This window comes from Polyergus mexicanus, unplaced genomic scaffold (genome assembly GCF_030449975.1).
Source record: "Polyergus mexicanus isolate NDT 795.1 unplaced genomic scaffold, iyPolMexi1.0 SCAF_19, whole genome shotgun sequence".
NCBI lineage: Eukaryota > Metazoa > Arthropoda > Insecta > Hymenoptera > Formicidae > Polyergus > Polyergus mexicanus.
The window spans coordinates 1102732-1118086 of record NW_027223339.1 but is presented as its reverse complement, the minus strand read 5'-3'; the positions used below and the strand labels follow the sequence as shown (position 1 = coordinate 1118086).

Here is a 15355-nt window from a genome sequence, read left to right as displayed (position 1 = left end):
TGGTATACCGTTCCCCACCTTGTTTACTATTATTTTTTACAGTCTATTGGAGATAGAACGATGACTCAAATGGCACGGACACTTTTCGGCTCACATTTGCACTTGATTTTTCTTCTAGAAAAAATTTTTTTATTACATTAAATTTCTTGAAAATTCGCGACCATTGTATCAAGCAAGTGTATAAATATTGATAAGCGGTATAATATTGATAACCGAAATAGATCATATATTTTTTCTAAAATAACCGAGATAGACTCACAGTACTAAAGATTTTAGAAAACTGACAAAAATAAGAGCCAAGGCACGGTTATTAGTGCATACATTTTTTGTTGTCTGATTTAATTGACAAGTATGCATTAAATATGTACGTATCCGTTTTTTGGTCCATCTTTAGTACAAATAACAATTAGCAATATGTAACAATCAAATTTGTATTCAAATCTTAACATGCGCAATATTACTTATTTTAATCGGAAATCAAAATTGGAATTGGTAAGTGATAAATGATCGCGCCTCGGCACTTATTTGCCAATTTCTTCACCTGGTATTTTTCTATGATAACGATAATATATAGTAAATTTGTGCATATTCAGTTATGATACAATTATAAAACTAACATATAGTATAATACATTATATAAATTTATTTTATATATATATTTTTATGTTATACACAGACTTAAATTTTATTAAAAGGATTATCAAATCTCTCTCTCTCTTTCACACACATACGTACATACGCATACACGCACACATTCTTATGTTAGATGATTTCAATCATTAGTGAATAAAGAAGTTTAGCTTAAAAGAATTTGACTGTGTGTGAGTGTATGTATTAATAAAAACTTCCTTTATGTACATACATAATGAATAATATCATAAACTTAGTAATCAATCAATATGCACGCTTAATACAATATGTTTCCATTACATTACTACTAATAACGTGAATATATGATAATATAATAATATTGTTACATTCGAGTCAAGTAAATATTTCAACAGTTCTTTGATAATATTAATAAAAAATGTTACCAAAAAGTTAGAAAATACAAATTGCAAAGTAAATTAAATAGAAAGGCTTACAAATATATCATTAAAGAGTAAAAATCAAAGAACAAATAAAGAGACGAGAAATATACAAATACATATTTGATAAATGAAAATCAAGACCATCATTCTGTCAAACAAAACGATCAACATAATGTAACGATAATGTAAAATTAATCATTGATTAAAAATTATTTTAGTACTGTAGTTAATCCCTGGATACCTGCCGATCTTTGACCTATGATAGAATATTTTTGCCGGGTATAGCAGCAACAAAAATCAGTCAAAGTGGACGAATTATTCGCGGGTTTTTTTTTGTGTGTATGTGTGTGTGTAAAAATTGATCTTTTTTCACAGAGAAGTCATCCCTGACGTGTAATTGTTTGAAGATGCGATAGCTTTTTAAATTTCAGCTTCGCTGAAAACATATTTCAATTCTGGCAACCAAATTGCTTCAGCAGCAGGTGCCCAATTTTTTTCTTCCATACAAATATAACAAAAATAAAAAATTGCTGTACGACGTCCAGCATAAGAAGAGTATATAAAAAGGTACATGACTCTTTAAAGCTCAACACGTTCATGGGCAATTTTATGCAAAAGATGATAAATAATATTTTAGTTGCCTTCAGGTACAGATTGAACCTGCAAAATAATTAAATAAAATAATTGAATAACTGAAAAGAAAACATTTTTTATATCTTCGGTAATTATGACAATTGATAAGTTTATGATTGAAAATATTCATGTTAAATGAAGATAAATATTTTCGAGAAATCATAATTATCTCAATTTTAGACATCTTTAAATAATAGTAGAAATATCTTTAAATGTTATGTTAATAAAATTAAACTTTAAAATTAATAATATTAGTTTTAATTTTAGAAAAAAAGAGTAAAAAGATACGAAGAAAGAATATGTGTATAGTAAATTGTCATTAAATATTTTAAAAAAATGCATTTATTGCCTTTATGAAATAAAAAACATTCACACTTTGACTTTCTTTTTACTATTATTTATCATTTTCACGAAAACCGTAAATTTTTTCGAGAAAACGCGAGTGCTATTGAAGCAGCGGCGATGTTTGCGCTTTTTTAAGATTAATTATTAAAATAACGAAGAATTGCCGTGCAGAGATGCATTTTAAAATGATAATATCTCTCTTTCTTTCTGTTTCTCTCTTCTTGAAAATAGTATGATTTATCGATAAATTTTTATTTATTAACATGTCGGTATATATCATAAATGACATAAGTTATGACGCATTGATGCAAAAATATTGCTCAAGTACCATTGCTTGTTGTCTTTATAACGTCGGCTCTCCAAATTTCTCCGATGACGAGCAACGTCCTTTTCGTAACGTGCGATTTTTCGTGCCGTATTAATGCATAAGAAAATAATGCTGATAATACAAATAGTTACAATTCCGTGAACGTATAACATACGTGACCTATAGCCTGAAAAAGATAAAAATGTGAAAAATGTATCTTTTATCGTTTCTTATATTAAATCGTATTTTGTAAGTGCATGAAATATATATTCAACTTTAAGATGAAAAAAATACTTTGATTTATAGATATATTATTTTTCATTTTTATATGCTAATATTAATTAAATTGTTTGTCAATGTGGCATTTACTTACTATCAAACCAACATTCTTTGTCAAATTTCGGTCGAAAGTTTTCCGATACACCAGGAGCAAAATCCATGATGCCACAAATGATAGCGAGCATAAAGGGGCCTCCCCACCCGTAGGCGGAATATAGGATTAACTTCTTTCTTTCTTGTTGTTTCACATCTCTTTGTAACGAGCGCAATTGTCTGCAAGCTTACACTTTAGATTTTGCCGGTAAAAATAGAAGCAACCGCAATGCGAATGTATAATACATTAAAATAAATGCGTTTGATCGAAATTTTTTAGATAATCTACCATATGTATATGTAACTATAAAAATTGATTTACATTACGACATGACAAAAATTATGTATTCATCTATGTACACGTAACAAACACTACAGGAGCAATTTTGAATTTTAATTTCATTTAGCAGATAAAATTTTAGTAGAAAAAGAAGTTTGATGTGTTTACGTTTGTTTAAGTTGATAGAAAAAAGAAAAAGAAAAAAAATTAAAATGATATTGACTTTAGGTTCTTCAAGCGTTAAAAAAAAGAAAGTGACAAAGGGCCTATAATGTAATATCACGAATTAAACAATGTAATAAAATTTCATAAATAATTTAGAATATTAATTTGAAAATATTATTTTGCTTTTAAAAATTAAATACAATTTAACAAAACAAAAAAAATTAGCTTTTAACAAAATCTTTACAGGAATTATAGAAAATATAAAAAAAATTATTTTACACATTTTAGATTATAAAAGTGCAACTTATAATTTCTGTGTGTATACTTAATAACAGTATCTTACAAAAATTAGAAAAACACGCAATTTTTTTAAAAAAATATGCAAAGTTCAGTTAGATATAAGTTCATTAAAAATAAACAAAATTTAAATCCTAAAAAGGCTCTTATATAAAGCTTAAAATCTCTACTTTCAAAAGAGGTCACTAATGTTTTTGAGTTTCGGTAAGTTTGGAATTTTTACATATAGAAAACTACGAGATAGACAAAAAGGAAAATTTTCTTCTTACTTTGTGGGACCTGTCATGTGCCCAAATAAACATTCGCGAAAATTTTCGACTTTCTAATGCGAAAGCTTAAAGTCTTCTCTACAAAATCCACCTTTTTTAATTTTTCTAAAATTTTTTATTTTACTGAATTATTGCCGATTAAATATAAAACGAGAATTTTTATTTTAATTGCACATAACTTCGTTAAAAATCATGGTACCGCAATTCTAAAAACAGATTCTCAAGGCTAAAACTTTACTCTATCAAATGGTGTAATTGCCAAAATTATTTCAAAAATATGTAGATGCAAATGCAAATAAATGAAAATAACTTAAAAATTAGCAATTTCTCTCTTTTTTTATTTTGATTCAGAAAACAACAATTGTGTAAAACAACAATAAAATTTATTCTTCACTTTTATTTGCACATTTAAGTACCCTGAATTAGAAAAAAAATTGCCGACTAGCTATGAAATCTTTTTAATAGTGGTCCTTATGATTTTATTGGCCAAAACGTACAAGAGATTGTAAAATTGATTAATTTCAATGATAAAAACAGAAAAAATTGAAAATAAAGTTCCATTAACGTTATAACTAAAGTATAATATAAAATACTTCGAAGCTTACCTAAATGTACGCCACATATCGATACTCATTACACTTAACCAGAACCAGCTTGTCAAAAGGAAATAGTATTTGATAAAAGCTGAAACAATAGGATAAACAACGTGTAAATTAGCAAGTTTCTGCAAAATGCCGATGAAATTCACAATTATATTATGTGTTCGTGGAAAAAGCAATACGTCCGTGAATTAACTTTCTGGAAATTTATAAAAAGAAATCTTACATTTATGAAGTATATGCTAATATTAAGTTTTATAATTTTTTAATTTAAGGCATAATATTGTAAGATTTTAATAACGGATAAATATGTAGATAATTTTAACTTGATGTTAAAGTGCAGAACGAAAAGTATAACTTTATTTATTATTAACTCTTGTATTTTAAAAATTCTAAATTCTAAATTAAATGTTTAAGTTAAAAAATTTAAGTCAAAAAGTATTAAAGCACCAATATACATTAATAATTCAAATAGATGTAAACACTGCATTGATTGCTTTATTATACAATTTGAATATGTACCATATGCGATACAGATGAAGTTTCCTATATCAGCCCTTCTGTTGAATATCTTTACCAATTCGACTGTGTTCACGACGACTATCGAACTGCTGTATCCACACAATATGAAACCGTATATATTACGAAGGTCTGGTACTATGGAGTACACTATAAACATCATCAACGAAAACAATAGAGACCCTAGAAAGCCGCACATAGATACAATTGTACTTATAGGAATACTTTCAACTTGGTTTATCGGGGTATCGACATGCTTTATGAACTTGCTCGCAATGTCAAGGCAAACATTCACAGTAAATTCGTATTGAGGAACATCTCTACTCGAGAACTCGGTATTCACGATCGCGAGACAATAAGATGTTGACTCGATAGTTACGTTGTAATAATTATCCTTGGTATTATGTAGATACCAAGAGCCATCATGAAGAAGCACGTTTTCCTGTGTGGGATAAAAAAAATAGTGTCCAGTCTTCTGACACGGATCGTGAACGACGAGAAGAAATAGTTTGTCTACACTGTTATTTTCGTTACGCAACGAATCACTAATGTATCCAAACATATTTTGTAGGAAAATGAAGTTACCCTGTCCGGCAATGCATTTTTCTTTAATTAGGCGATTACCGAAGGGACAGCATAGGCGTATGCAGGTGATATTATCGCACATCTTATCCAGAATGATACTGTTTTTATTATTATCTCTATTGGAATTGTCTTTAGTATACATCCAGTTTTCATGTATATATCCTGGATAAATTACATTTTTATTATAGTTTATGGTCTTATTCATGATCTCTTTCATAACATCAAAACAAACGTTAATAACAAATATGTCATAATCCACGACCGCAAGGCAATAAGATGTTGATTCAATGATTGCGTTGTAATAAGGCAGATACAAAGAGCCATTGCCGAGAAATGCATTCTGGTGGGAATCGAGCACATAATGTCCAGTCTTCTGACACGGATCGTCAACGATCAGAAGAAATAGATCGTCTACCTGTTTACTTTCATTTAGCAATGAATCATTACTATATCCAAACATCGTTTCCAGAAAAATAAAGTTATTCTCTAGTTCGGCAATGCATTTTCCGTTAACTAGACGATTACCGAAAGGACAGCATAACCGAATGCAGACAATATTGTCGCACATCTTGTCCGGAACGATATTGTATCTATCGAAATTTTTAAAGAAATCATATAACGTAGAATCATTTTCGCCTTTGATCCCCTTCAAGTTTCCATGGATTTCTCGTGACATGAAATTTTTCTTTCCGCTAGCTTTTCTTGAGTTTATACGAAACTGCACCGGTGTTTGACTATCATTCTCATGTTTCTTTCCAACATGTGTTTGAAATTTATGTTGTATCAAGTCTTCATTCTTGCTGTTGTTATTCGTCAAATTGATATGATGCACGTCCTGCATGACATCGTTATCTTTGGTAGAATTTTCGTGCAAATAATATCGTATCAAATCCTCCTCATCGTTATAATTTCTCATGGTATTTGCATCAAGCTGATATCGCACCGTCGAATAATTCTTTTCCCTGTCGTCACTCGTGGAACTTGACAAAAGCTTCGAAGATGATGTGATGAGTGGAAGCATGTAATACCAAAGCGCGAGGCTTTTCCTATACATCGTTGATTATTTGGCGCGTTGAATTTGGGAAAAAGCTCTCTGGTTTCTTTTTACGACAGTTTTACAGAAAGATATCTAATGGCCACAATAATAAACTCATAAACTAAAAAATAAGAAAACAAGTGATAATGTCAAATTGCGAAGATTTTAGCCCCAGCGAAATACGCAAATGCACTTTCAAACAAAATGTCGAGAAGCAGATATCTCGATTATTTTTCAAGCATTTGAAATGATGACAGTGTCAAACGTTGTATTACATTTGTTTACTTCCGTTAGTCTCTCGATTCTGAAATTTATGGTTTGTAATAGCATGTGATTTGTAGAAGTAATAATTTATGAAAGCTTATAATTTCTGAAATTTATGATTTAAGTAATGCCCGGCACAACATGAATGCTCATTTCAATTTATTAGGCTAATTTGACACATTTGTTTACTTCTAATTTATTTAATAATAGCTTAGTTCAAACATTGCGCGTTTAATTTCTCAAAAAATTATTTTTTACTCTTATTTTTAATACGATGTTGTTTAAAAGTTTTAAAGATTTAATGGTATTAAAATAATTAAGCGATTAAATTAATCGAGCTTAATCTTAATTATAACCACATCATTAATTATTTTGTATATTTCGAATATTATACAGTTAGAAAGTTCTATATTAATTTTGTGCATATTTATTTTGTAGTTATGTTAGTTAAATGAAAAATGCTACATTAAGTGCAAATGGATGAATGCAAAAAAGTGAAACTATTGCGAGTTTTTTTTTGTTTTGTTTTGTTTTGTTTCAGTGTATCATTGAAAGATTTTTTAAATTTAATTTAGAATTGTTTACGTTGACACTTATGAGAACAACGTTGCAGTCGATTTTTAACTTTCTCACTGAACTCGATAAAATCGATATTGTATATAATTTTTGTCTTCGGGATTTGTATTTAGTGAAGATCGTACGAGAAATGTGATGAGACTATCGGACATGATAAATTGTAGAAGGAAACGCTCTACCTGTTATTGCAAAGCCATGTATACAGGGTGGTTCGATCAAAATGCCTTATTGATAAACTTTTACAAATGGTATCTTGATTAGTCCAGCAACGAAATAATTTTAGATATCTTGTTATTTAGACATTTATGTTCTATTGGTAAGGCCTTACATTTTCGAAAAAATTACAGTAACTAAAACTGAATTTGCATGCAGCGCTTAGTTGAAGTTTGATAGAAGAAAATTTTCATATTTACATCAGATGCTTATACACGATCGAAAAATTATTCCGGAAAAAAACAAAAAAATCGATATTATAGATACAACAAAAGTTTTATTTATTTCGGCAATAAATTTCTCTGGGATTAAACTTATTATCTTTTTGATCTATAAAGAAATACGCAATTAAAAGATAAAATTATTTCGAATATATCAGTTTATTCATTGATATTTTTATTCCACTGTATAGGTAATGATGTCTATTAATATAAAGCCGGATAAAGAAATATTCTTTGAAAACTTGTTTGCATTCTGAAGCTTTTCCTGGTTACGTCATTAATCGTTATTATCAAGAAACACGTTTGTAACACGTGCTAAGTCAAGGATAGCAATAAAGAAGGATCATGTATTCATATACGTACGAGTATCTTAGATTTTCATATTTCAAATCTATGAGACGATCATAAATAAAGAATAATAGTAAATGTTCGGATATTTACCAGAAAAATTATCAACATGCAAATATTGTGTTAAATAATATAAATAACTAAAATAAGTGAAAATTATTATAGCAGCATACAAGTTTCTTTGTATTTAAAATTTATTACTCTTAATTACTTTAATCGTTTGTTTCACCGAAAATAGTGATAGGTCAGATAGAAGTCGTAAACTTACTTCATATTCCATTCTAACTTTCATATAAAGAAAACACTCGATTGATTGATATGGTATCTTTTATGTACTGCTAATCATAGAATATATAAGAACTACATGAGCAGAAAAATCACGCTAAAATCCATATGTCTATTAATATTTTATATTAGTTAAAGGAATAGATATAATATCTTTTATGATAATGTATCTTTATATATCTATTTGATAGGTTCAACCGTTATTGAGATCCGATAAAATCTAAGCTACTCTCACTAGCCAACTCGTGTATAAATATAAGGAATGCCTCGATGTTGGTGCGCATTAACTTGACGCGAGACACTACCGTGTGCCTTGACTGTTGTTTGCCGATGCTTGTCGTACAGATAATTTATCTTTTTGGTATTACTTTCCTCGCGGCCAATTTATATTTTTTATGAGAAATCTTATCTTGTTTAGTTTTTTTTATATAATTATAATTACAAACCATTATTTATTTATCTAAAATAAAACGAATGAATTTGTATCATAAAGTTTTTACATTTGCTTGTGACAATTGTCACATCTAATCTCTCAAATAATATCACAACTAACTCATCTTTTTAATAATATAAAAAAATTGATCCATTATCATAATCATCTTGATATAACGCGGACCATCGTATTAAGGATCAAATATTAGAAAATGTGATTTTTGTATTAACATTAATTTCAAGTGTTTGCAAATTGTGCGTGCAAAAAAATACTTACTGCAGATTCATGCTACTTATTTATGTGCAGTATTAATAAACGAAATAGATCATCTATTTTTTCTATAATAACAGCAATAGACTCATGGTACTAAAGATTCTAGATGAGAAAACTGATAAAAATAAGAGCCGAGGCACGGTATTAGTGCGCAAACTTTTTGTTATCTAATTTCATTAACAAGTATGCATTAAATATATATATATATTGGACCGTTTTTCGATCCATCTTTAGTATAGATAATAATTAGCAGTATGTAATAATTAAATTTTTATTCACATTTTAACAAGATCATATTAATTCTTTCAATCGAAAATCTAAACTAAAAACGATAAATGATAAATAACCGCGCTTCGGCTCTTATTTGCTAGTTTCTTCACCTAGTATTTTTTCTATGATGATATATTTATTATATAGTATACTTATATATTCACATTAGTCGTGATACAAATTATACAATTATGATACAATTATAAAACTCTACATATATAGTACGTTATAAGTCTGCCATTATTTTCATAAAAATAAAAATTCACATTGAGAGAACTTTCAGTATAAGATCATATTTTATATTTCAAATTAAAATTAAAATTTAATTATTAAAAGAATTATCAAAATTCTTTCTCTTTCTCTCTCTCTCTCTCTCACACACACACACACACACACACCACATGCACACATGCATGCACGCACACATTTATGTTAGATGATTTCAATTATTTGAAAATAAAGAAATTTAGTTTAAAAGAATATGACCGCGTATGTACGCGCGCACGCGCGTGCGTGTGTATGTATGTGTGTGTTAACAAAAACATTCTTTATACTCACATAATGAATAATATTATATACTTAGCAATCGCACTTATGCACGCTTGATATATGTTTCCATTACATTATTAATAATAATGTGAAATAAGATAATTCAATAATATTGTTACGTACAAATCAAATAAATGCTGCAACAGTTCTTTGATAATGTTAATAAAAAATGTTATCAAAAAATTATAAAATGCAAATTGCAAAGAAAATCAAAAATAAAGACTTACAAATATATTATTAAAGAATCAGAAAACAAAAAAAGAGACGAGAAATAGACAAATATGTATTTGACAAGTAGAGATTACGTCCATTATTCTGTTACGCAAAACTACGATACAAATAGAATGTCAAATTAATCATCGATTAAAAATGTTTCAGCATTGTAATTAATCACTGGCTAACTGTCAATTTTGATCTCTATGATAGAATCCTTTCTGTCGCGCATACTAGCATTTAAAGATCGGTCGAATCGGACGAACTCTTTGCGCGATGTTTTTCCATAAGGATTGATCTTTTCCTACAGAGAAGTCGTTTCTCTCGTAGTGGTGCAACTATTGAAGGATGTGATAATTCGTTGACCTACTGAAAACAGACCGTGACCTTGGCAACCGAATTGCTTCAGCAGTAGCTTCCTAATCTTTTCTTTCCATACAAATATGATGAAGATACAAAACTGCTCTATGACGTCCAGCACAGCATACATATACCGGAGGGAAGATGACGTCATAGATGATTCGTCACAGAACGATTGTGTAGCATACATAAAATGTTTTACGCATATAATGATAAATAGGACTTTAATTGCCTCTAGATACAGCCCAAACCTGCAAAATAATAAAATAAAATAATTGAATGAGATAATTAAATAATTGAAAAAATAAATATTTTATATCTTTGATAGTTCTTAATAAGTTTATGATTAAATATATTCGAAGTTTTTTTTCATGTTTAATAAAGATTAAATATTTTTGAGAAATCATTATCTAGATAACTATATAATATCAATAAATGCTACATTAATCAAATAAAGTTTAAAATTAATAATGCTAGTTTTATAGTTAGAAAAAAAGAAAAAAAAGACAAAAAGGATAATAAATTTAAAAAATTTTTAAGAAATGCCATTATTGTCTTTATGAAACATTCACATTTTAACTTTATTTTTACTGTTTATCATCTTCACAAAAATTACAAATTTTCTTGAGAAAACGCGAGCGTTCTTGAAGCAGCAGCGATGTTTGCATCTTTTTAAGATTAATCATCAAAATACAACAAAGCTACCGCACAGAAATGCCATTTTAAAATGATAATATTTCTCTTTCTCTCTTTCGGTTTCTCTCTTCTTCAAAAAGGAATATAATTTGTTGATAAATTTTTATTTATTAATATCTCGATATATATCATTAATGACATAAATTATGACGCATTGATGTAAAAATATTGCTCAAGTACCATTGCTTGTTGTCTTTATAACGTCGGCTCTCCGAATCTTTCAGGTAATGAGCAATGTCCTTTTCATAGTGTGTGATTTTTTGTGCCGTAAAGATGCATAAGGTAATGATAATGATAATACAAATAATTACAACTCCCAGATAGTAGAAGAAATATGCTTTGCCTGAAAATATGATGAACAATAAGAAATTCATTTCTTATTGTTTCTTATATTAAATCGCATTTTGTAAGTACATAGTACATTAATTTAATGTTAATAAAAATACATAAATTTATAATTATATTATTTTTCATTTTTGTGTATCAGTATTAATCGAATTATTTATCAATGTGGCATTTATTTACCACTAAGCCAGCATTCATCATTGCCAAATGTCGGTCGAAAGTTTTCCGGTACACCAGGAACAAACTCCATGATGGCATAAATGATAGCGAGCATAAAGGGGCCTCCCCAACCATAGGCGGAATACTGGATTAACTTTTTTCTTTCTTGTTGTTTCATTTCATTCGCATTTCTTTGTAACGAGCGCAATTTTCTGCGAAGAATAGCTTACACTTTAGATTTTGCGGTAAAAATAAAAGAAATCGCGATGCAAATGCAAATTAAAATAAATGCGTTTGATCAAAATTTTTGAGAAAATCTACCATCTCATCTATGGTACATACATACATACATACATACATACATGCATGCATGCATACATACATTTTTTAAGAATATGTGATTTTTCGGCATTTTGGAACATTCTAAACACATTGGCATAAAGAACCCAAAAAAAATTTGTTACGAAAACAAAGCTTTTTCTATGAGGAAACAAAATAGTAAAATTGTTTAATGTTAATGATAAGAAAAGAAAAAATGGAAAATAAAGTTCCATTAACGACATAATTAAAATATAATGTGAAATAAATCGAAGTATATTTACCTAAATATACGCCATATATCGATACTCATTACACTTAACCAGAACCAGCGTGCTAAGTAGAAATAGTATTTGACAAAAGCTGAAACAATAGAATAAGCGTCGTATCAATTAATAAGTTTCTGATAAAATTCATAATTATATTATATGTGTTTGTGAAAAAAACGTCAGTGGACGTAATCATCTGCAAATTTATAAGAAGAAACCTTACATTTAAGTAGTATATGCTAACGTTAAATTTAATAATTTTTTAATTTAAGGCATAATTTTGTAAAATTTTTATAGCGGATAAACATGTAGATTTTAACTTGTTAAAGTGCAACGAAAAGTATAACTTTATTTATTATTAACTCTTATGTTTTTAAAGTTTTAAATCATAAATTAAATATTTAAAAGTTATCAAAAAGTATTAAACCGCCAGTATACATTAATAATTCAAATAGATGTAAATTGCTGCATTGGTTGCTTTGTTATACAATTTGAATATGTACCATATGCGATACAGATGAAGTCTTCTATAACATGCTCTCCGATGAATATCTTTACCAATTCGACTGTGTTCACGATGACTATCGAGCCGCTGTATCCACGTAATATGAAGCTATGTATATTACGGAGTTCTGGTACTATGGAGTACACTATAAACATCACTAACGAAAATAGTAGAGTCGCTAAAAAGCCGCATATATATACGATCGTACTTGTTTGAATCGGGACAGATACACTTTTACTGTCTTCTATGATCTTCTTCTTAATCTCAAAACAAATATTCACATTAAATCTGTATCCAGCCACATTAGCGAGGCAATAAGATATTGATTTGACAATTGTGTTGTATGAATGTAGATATAAAGAGCCATTAACGAAAAACGTGATCTTATTTGAGAATGGAATGGAAAATGGCTGTCCAGTCTTCTGACAGGGATCGTGAACGACCAAAAGAAAAAGATTGTCTATGTTTTTATTTTCGTTTCGCAACAAATCATTAAAGTATCCATATATCTTTGGTAGAAAAATAAAATTACCCTGTCCGGCAATGCATGTGCCATTAACCAGGCGATTACCGAAAGGACAGCATAATCTAATGCAAGTAATATTATCGCACATCTCATTCAGAATAATACTGTTTTTATTATCCCTATAGGAATTTTTTATTAAATCGTGCGATGTGGAACTATTCTTATTTTTGATATACATCCAATTTACCTTCAAAGCTTCTGGATTCATTGTATTTTTATCGTAGTTTACATTTTTATTCATGATCTCTTTCATAATATCAAAACAAACGTTCACACCAAATATGTTGTAATCCATGGCCGCGACACAATAAGATGTTGGCTCGATGATTGCATTGTAATAAGGTAGATACAAAGAGCCATTGACGAGAAATTTATTCCGGGAGAAACTAAGTAAATAGTGTCCACTTTTCTGACACGGATCGTGAGCGATCAGAAGAAATAGTTCGCCTGCCTGTTTACTTTCGTTTTGCAATGAATCATTAATATATCCATACATCATTTCCAGGAAAATAAATTTATCCTGCTGGGCAATACATTTTCCGTTAACCAGACGATTACCGAAAGGACAACATAACCGAATGCAGACAATATTGTCGCACATCTTGTCCGCAATGATATTGTATCTATCGAAATTTTTAAAGAAATCATATGACGTAAAAGCATTTTCGTCTATGATCCCCTTCAAGTTTCCATGTATTTCTCGTGATATCAAATTTTTCTTTCTGCTAGCACCTGTTGAGTTTATGGAAGACTGCACCGACGTTTGACTATCATTGTCATGTTCCTTATATTGTATCAAGTCTTTATTCTCGCTGTTGTTACTCGTGAAATTGATACGATACGCGTATTGCATGATATTGTTATCTTCGGTAAAATTTTCGTACAAATTATATCGTATCAAATCTTCTTCGTCGTCATTTCTCACGATGTTTGCACCAAGCTGATATCGCACTATCGAATAATTTTTTTTTCTCTCGTCGCTCATGGAGCTTGGCCAAAGCATCGAAGATGAAGCGATGAGTGGAAACATATAATACCAAAGCGCGAGATTTTTCTTATACATCGTCGATTATTTGATGCGTTGAATTTATTTGAGAAAAAACTTTCTTGGTGTCTTTTTGACAACAGTTTCACATAGAGAAATTTAACGGCCACAGCAATAAACTCACAAACTAAAAAAATAAGAGAGAAAACAAGTCATATTGTATAATCGCGAAGATTTGACGACGTTTAGCCGCAGTGAAATACGCGAATACGCTTTCAAATCAAATGTCGATAAGCAGTTATTTCGATTATTTCTCGAGCGTTTGTACTGTTGACAGTTTAAAACGATGTATTATATTTATTTACTTTTGTTAGGTTTCTTACGATTTGTAGAAGCATATGGTTTATGGAACCTTGATTTCTGAAATTTATGATTTAAGTAATACGCGGCACAACATGAATGCTCATTTTGATTTATTTAGCTTTAACAATTTTTTGCGTTTAGTTTTAGTTTATTTAATAATAGCCTAGTTTAAACATTGTGCATTTAATCTTTCAAAAAAATTATTTTGCACTTTTATTTTTAACGCAATGTTATTTAAAAGTTTTAAAGATTTAACGGTATTAAAATAATTGACCGATCAAATTAATCGAGCTTAGTCTTAATTATAACCATATCATTAATTATTACGTATATTCCGAATATTATACAATTAGAAAGTTCCGTATTAATTTTGTGCATATTTATCTTGTAGTTATGTTAGTTAAATGAAAAATGCTACATTAAGTGCAAATGTATGAATGCAAAAAAGTGAAACTATTGCGAGTTTTTTTTTGTTTTGTTTTGTTTTGTTTTGTTTCAGTGTATCATTGAAAGATTTTTTAAATTTAATTTAAAATTGTTTACGTTGACACTTATGAGAACAACATTGTAGTAGATTTTTAACTTTCCCACTGAACTCGATAAAATCGATATTGTATACAGTTTTGTCGCAATTTTTATCTTCGAGATGTGTATGTAGAGAAGATCGTACGAGAAACGTGACTATCGGACTATCAGGCATAAATCGTAGAAGAAACGCACTGCCTGCTGCTGTAAATCCATGTATA

The 15355-nt window shown here is 29.1% G+C and overlaps 2 protein-coding genes across 4 annotated transcripts; both read right to left on the bottom strand.

Moving 5' to 3' along the window:
• Positions 1-642: 642 nt before the first annotated feature.
• Positions 643-7395, bottom strand: LOC138941576 (G-protein coupled receptor Mth-like). 3 transcript variants are annotated; one of them, XM_070311399.1, is made up of 6 exons: positions 7288-7395; positions 4821-6559; positions 4305-4383; positions 2690-2868; positions 2338-2503; positions 643-1691 (listed from the first exon to the last, which is right to left on the bottom strand). In XM_070311399.1, exons 2-6 carry the CDS (start codon positions 6454-6456, stop codon positions 1481-1483), a joined length of 2271 nt encoding a protein of 756 aa, XP_070167500.1. In that variant the 5' UTR covers positions 6457-6559; positions 7288-7395; the 3' UTR covers positions 643-1480. The 3 variants fall into 3 exon arrangements, with proteins under 3 accessions (XP_070167500.1, XP_070167499.1, XP_070167501.1); XM_070311398.1 differs by lacking the exon at positions 7288-7395 and having other exon boundaries at positions 4821-6929; XM_070311400.1 differs by lacking the exons at positions 643-1691; positions 7288-7395 and having other exon boundaries at positions 2413-2503; positions 2690-2881; positions 4821-6940.
• Positions 7396-9301: 1906 nt separating this feature from the next.
• Positions 9302-15282, bottom strand: LOC138941572 (G-protein coupled receptor Mth2-like). Its single transcript, XM_070311392.1, has 6 exons — positions 15153-15282; positions 12734-14433; positions 12246-12324; positions 11665-11855; positions 11320-11482; positions 9302-10694 (listed from the first exon to the last, which is right to left on the bottom strand). The coding sequence occupies exons 2-6, from the start codon at positions 14322-14324 to the stop codon at positions 10388-10390; spliced, it is 2331 nt and encodes a 776-aa protein (XP_070167493.1). The 5' UTR covers positions 14325-14433; positions 15153-15282; the 3' UTR covers positions 9302-10387.
• Between the last annotated feature and the right edge of the window lie 73 nt (positions 15283-15355).

Excerpts from the sequence above, each read along its gene's own strand:
- LOC138941576 (XM_070311399.1), bottom strand. The coding sequence starts at position 6,456 with ATGTATAGGAAAAGCCTCGCGCTTTGGTATTACATGCTTCCACTCATC. Across the intron at positions 2,504-2,689 it reads CAAAGAATGTTGGTTTGATA|GCTATAGGTCACGTATGTTA; the intron begins GTAAGTAAATGC and ends TATCTTTTTCAG. Across the intron at positions 1,692-2,337 it reads TATAAAGACAACAAGCAATG|GTTCAATCTGTACCTGAAGG; the intron begins GTACTTGAGCAA and ends ATTATTTTGCAG.
- LOC138941572 (XM_070311392.1), bottom strand. The coding sequence starts at position 14,324 with ATGTATAAGAAAAATCTCGCGCTTTGGTATTATATGTTTCCACTCATC. Across the intron at positions 12,325-12,733 it reads CTTCATCTGTATCGCATATG|CTTTTGTCAAATACTATTTC; the intron begins GTACATATTCAA and ends CTATTGTTTCAG. Across the intron at positions 11,483-11,664 it reads TGATGAATGCTGGCTTAGTG|GCAAAGCATATTTCTTCTAC; the intron begins GTAAATAAATGC and ends TCATATTTTCAG.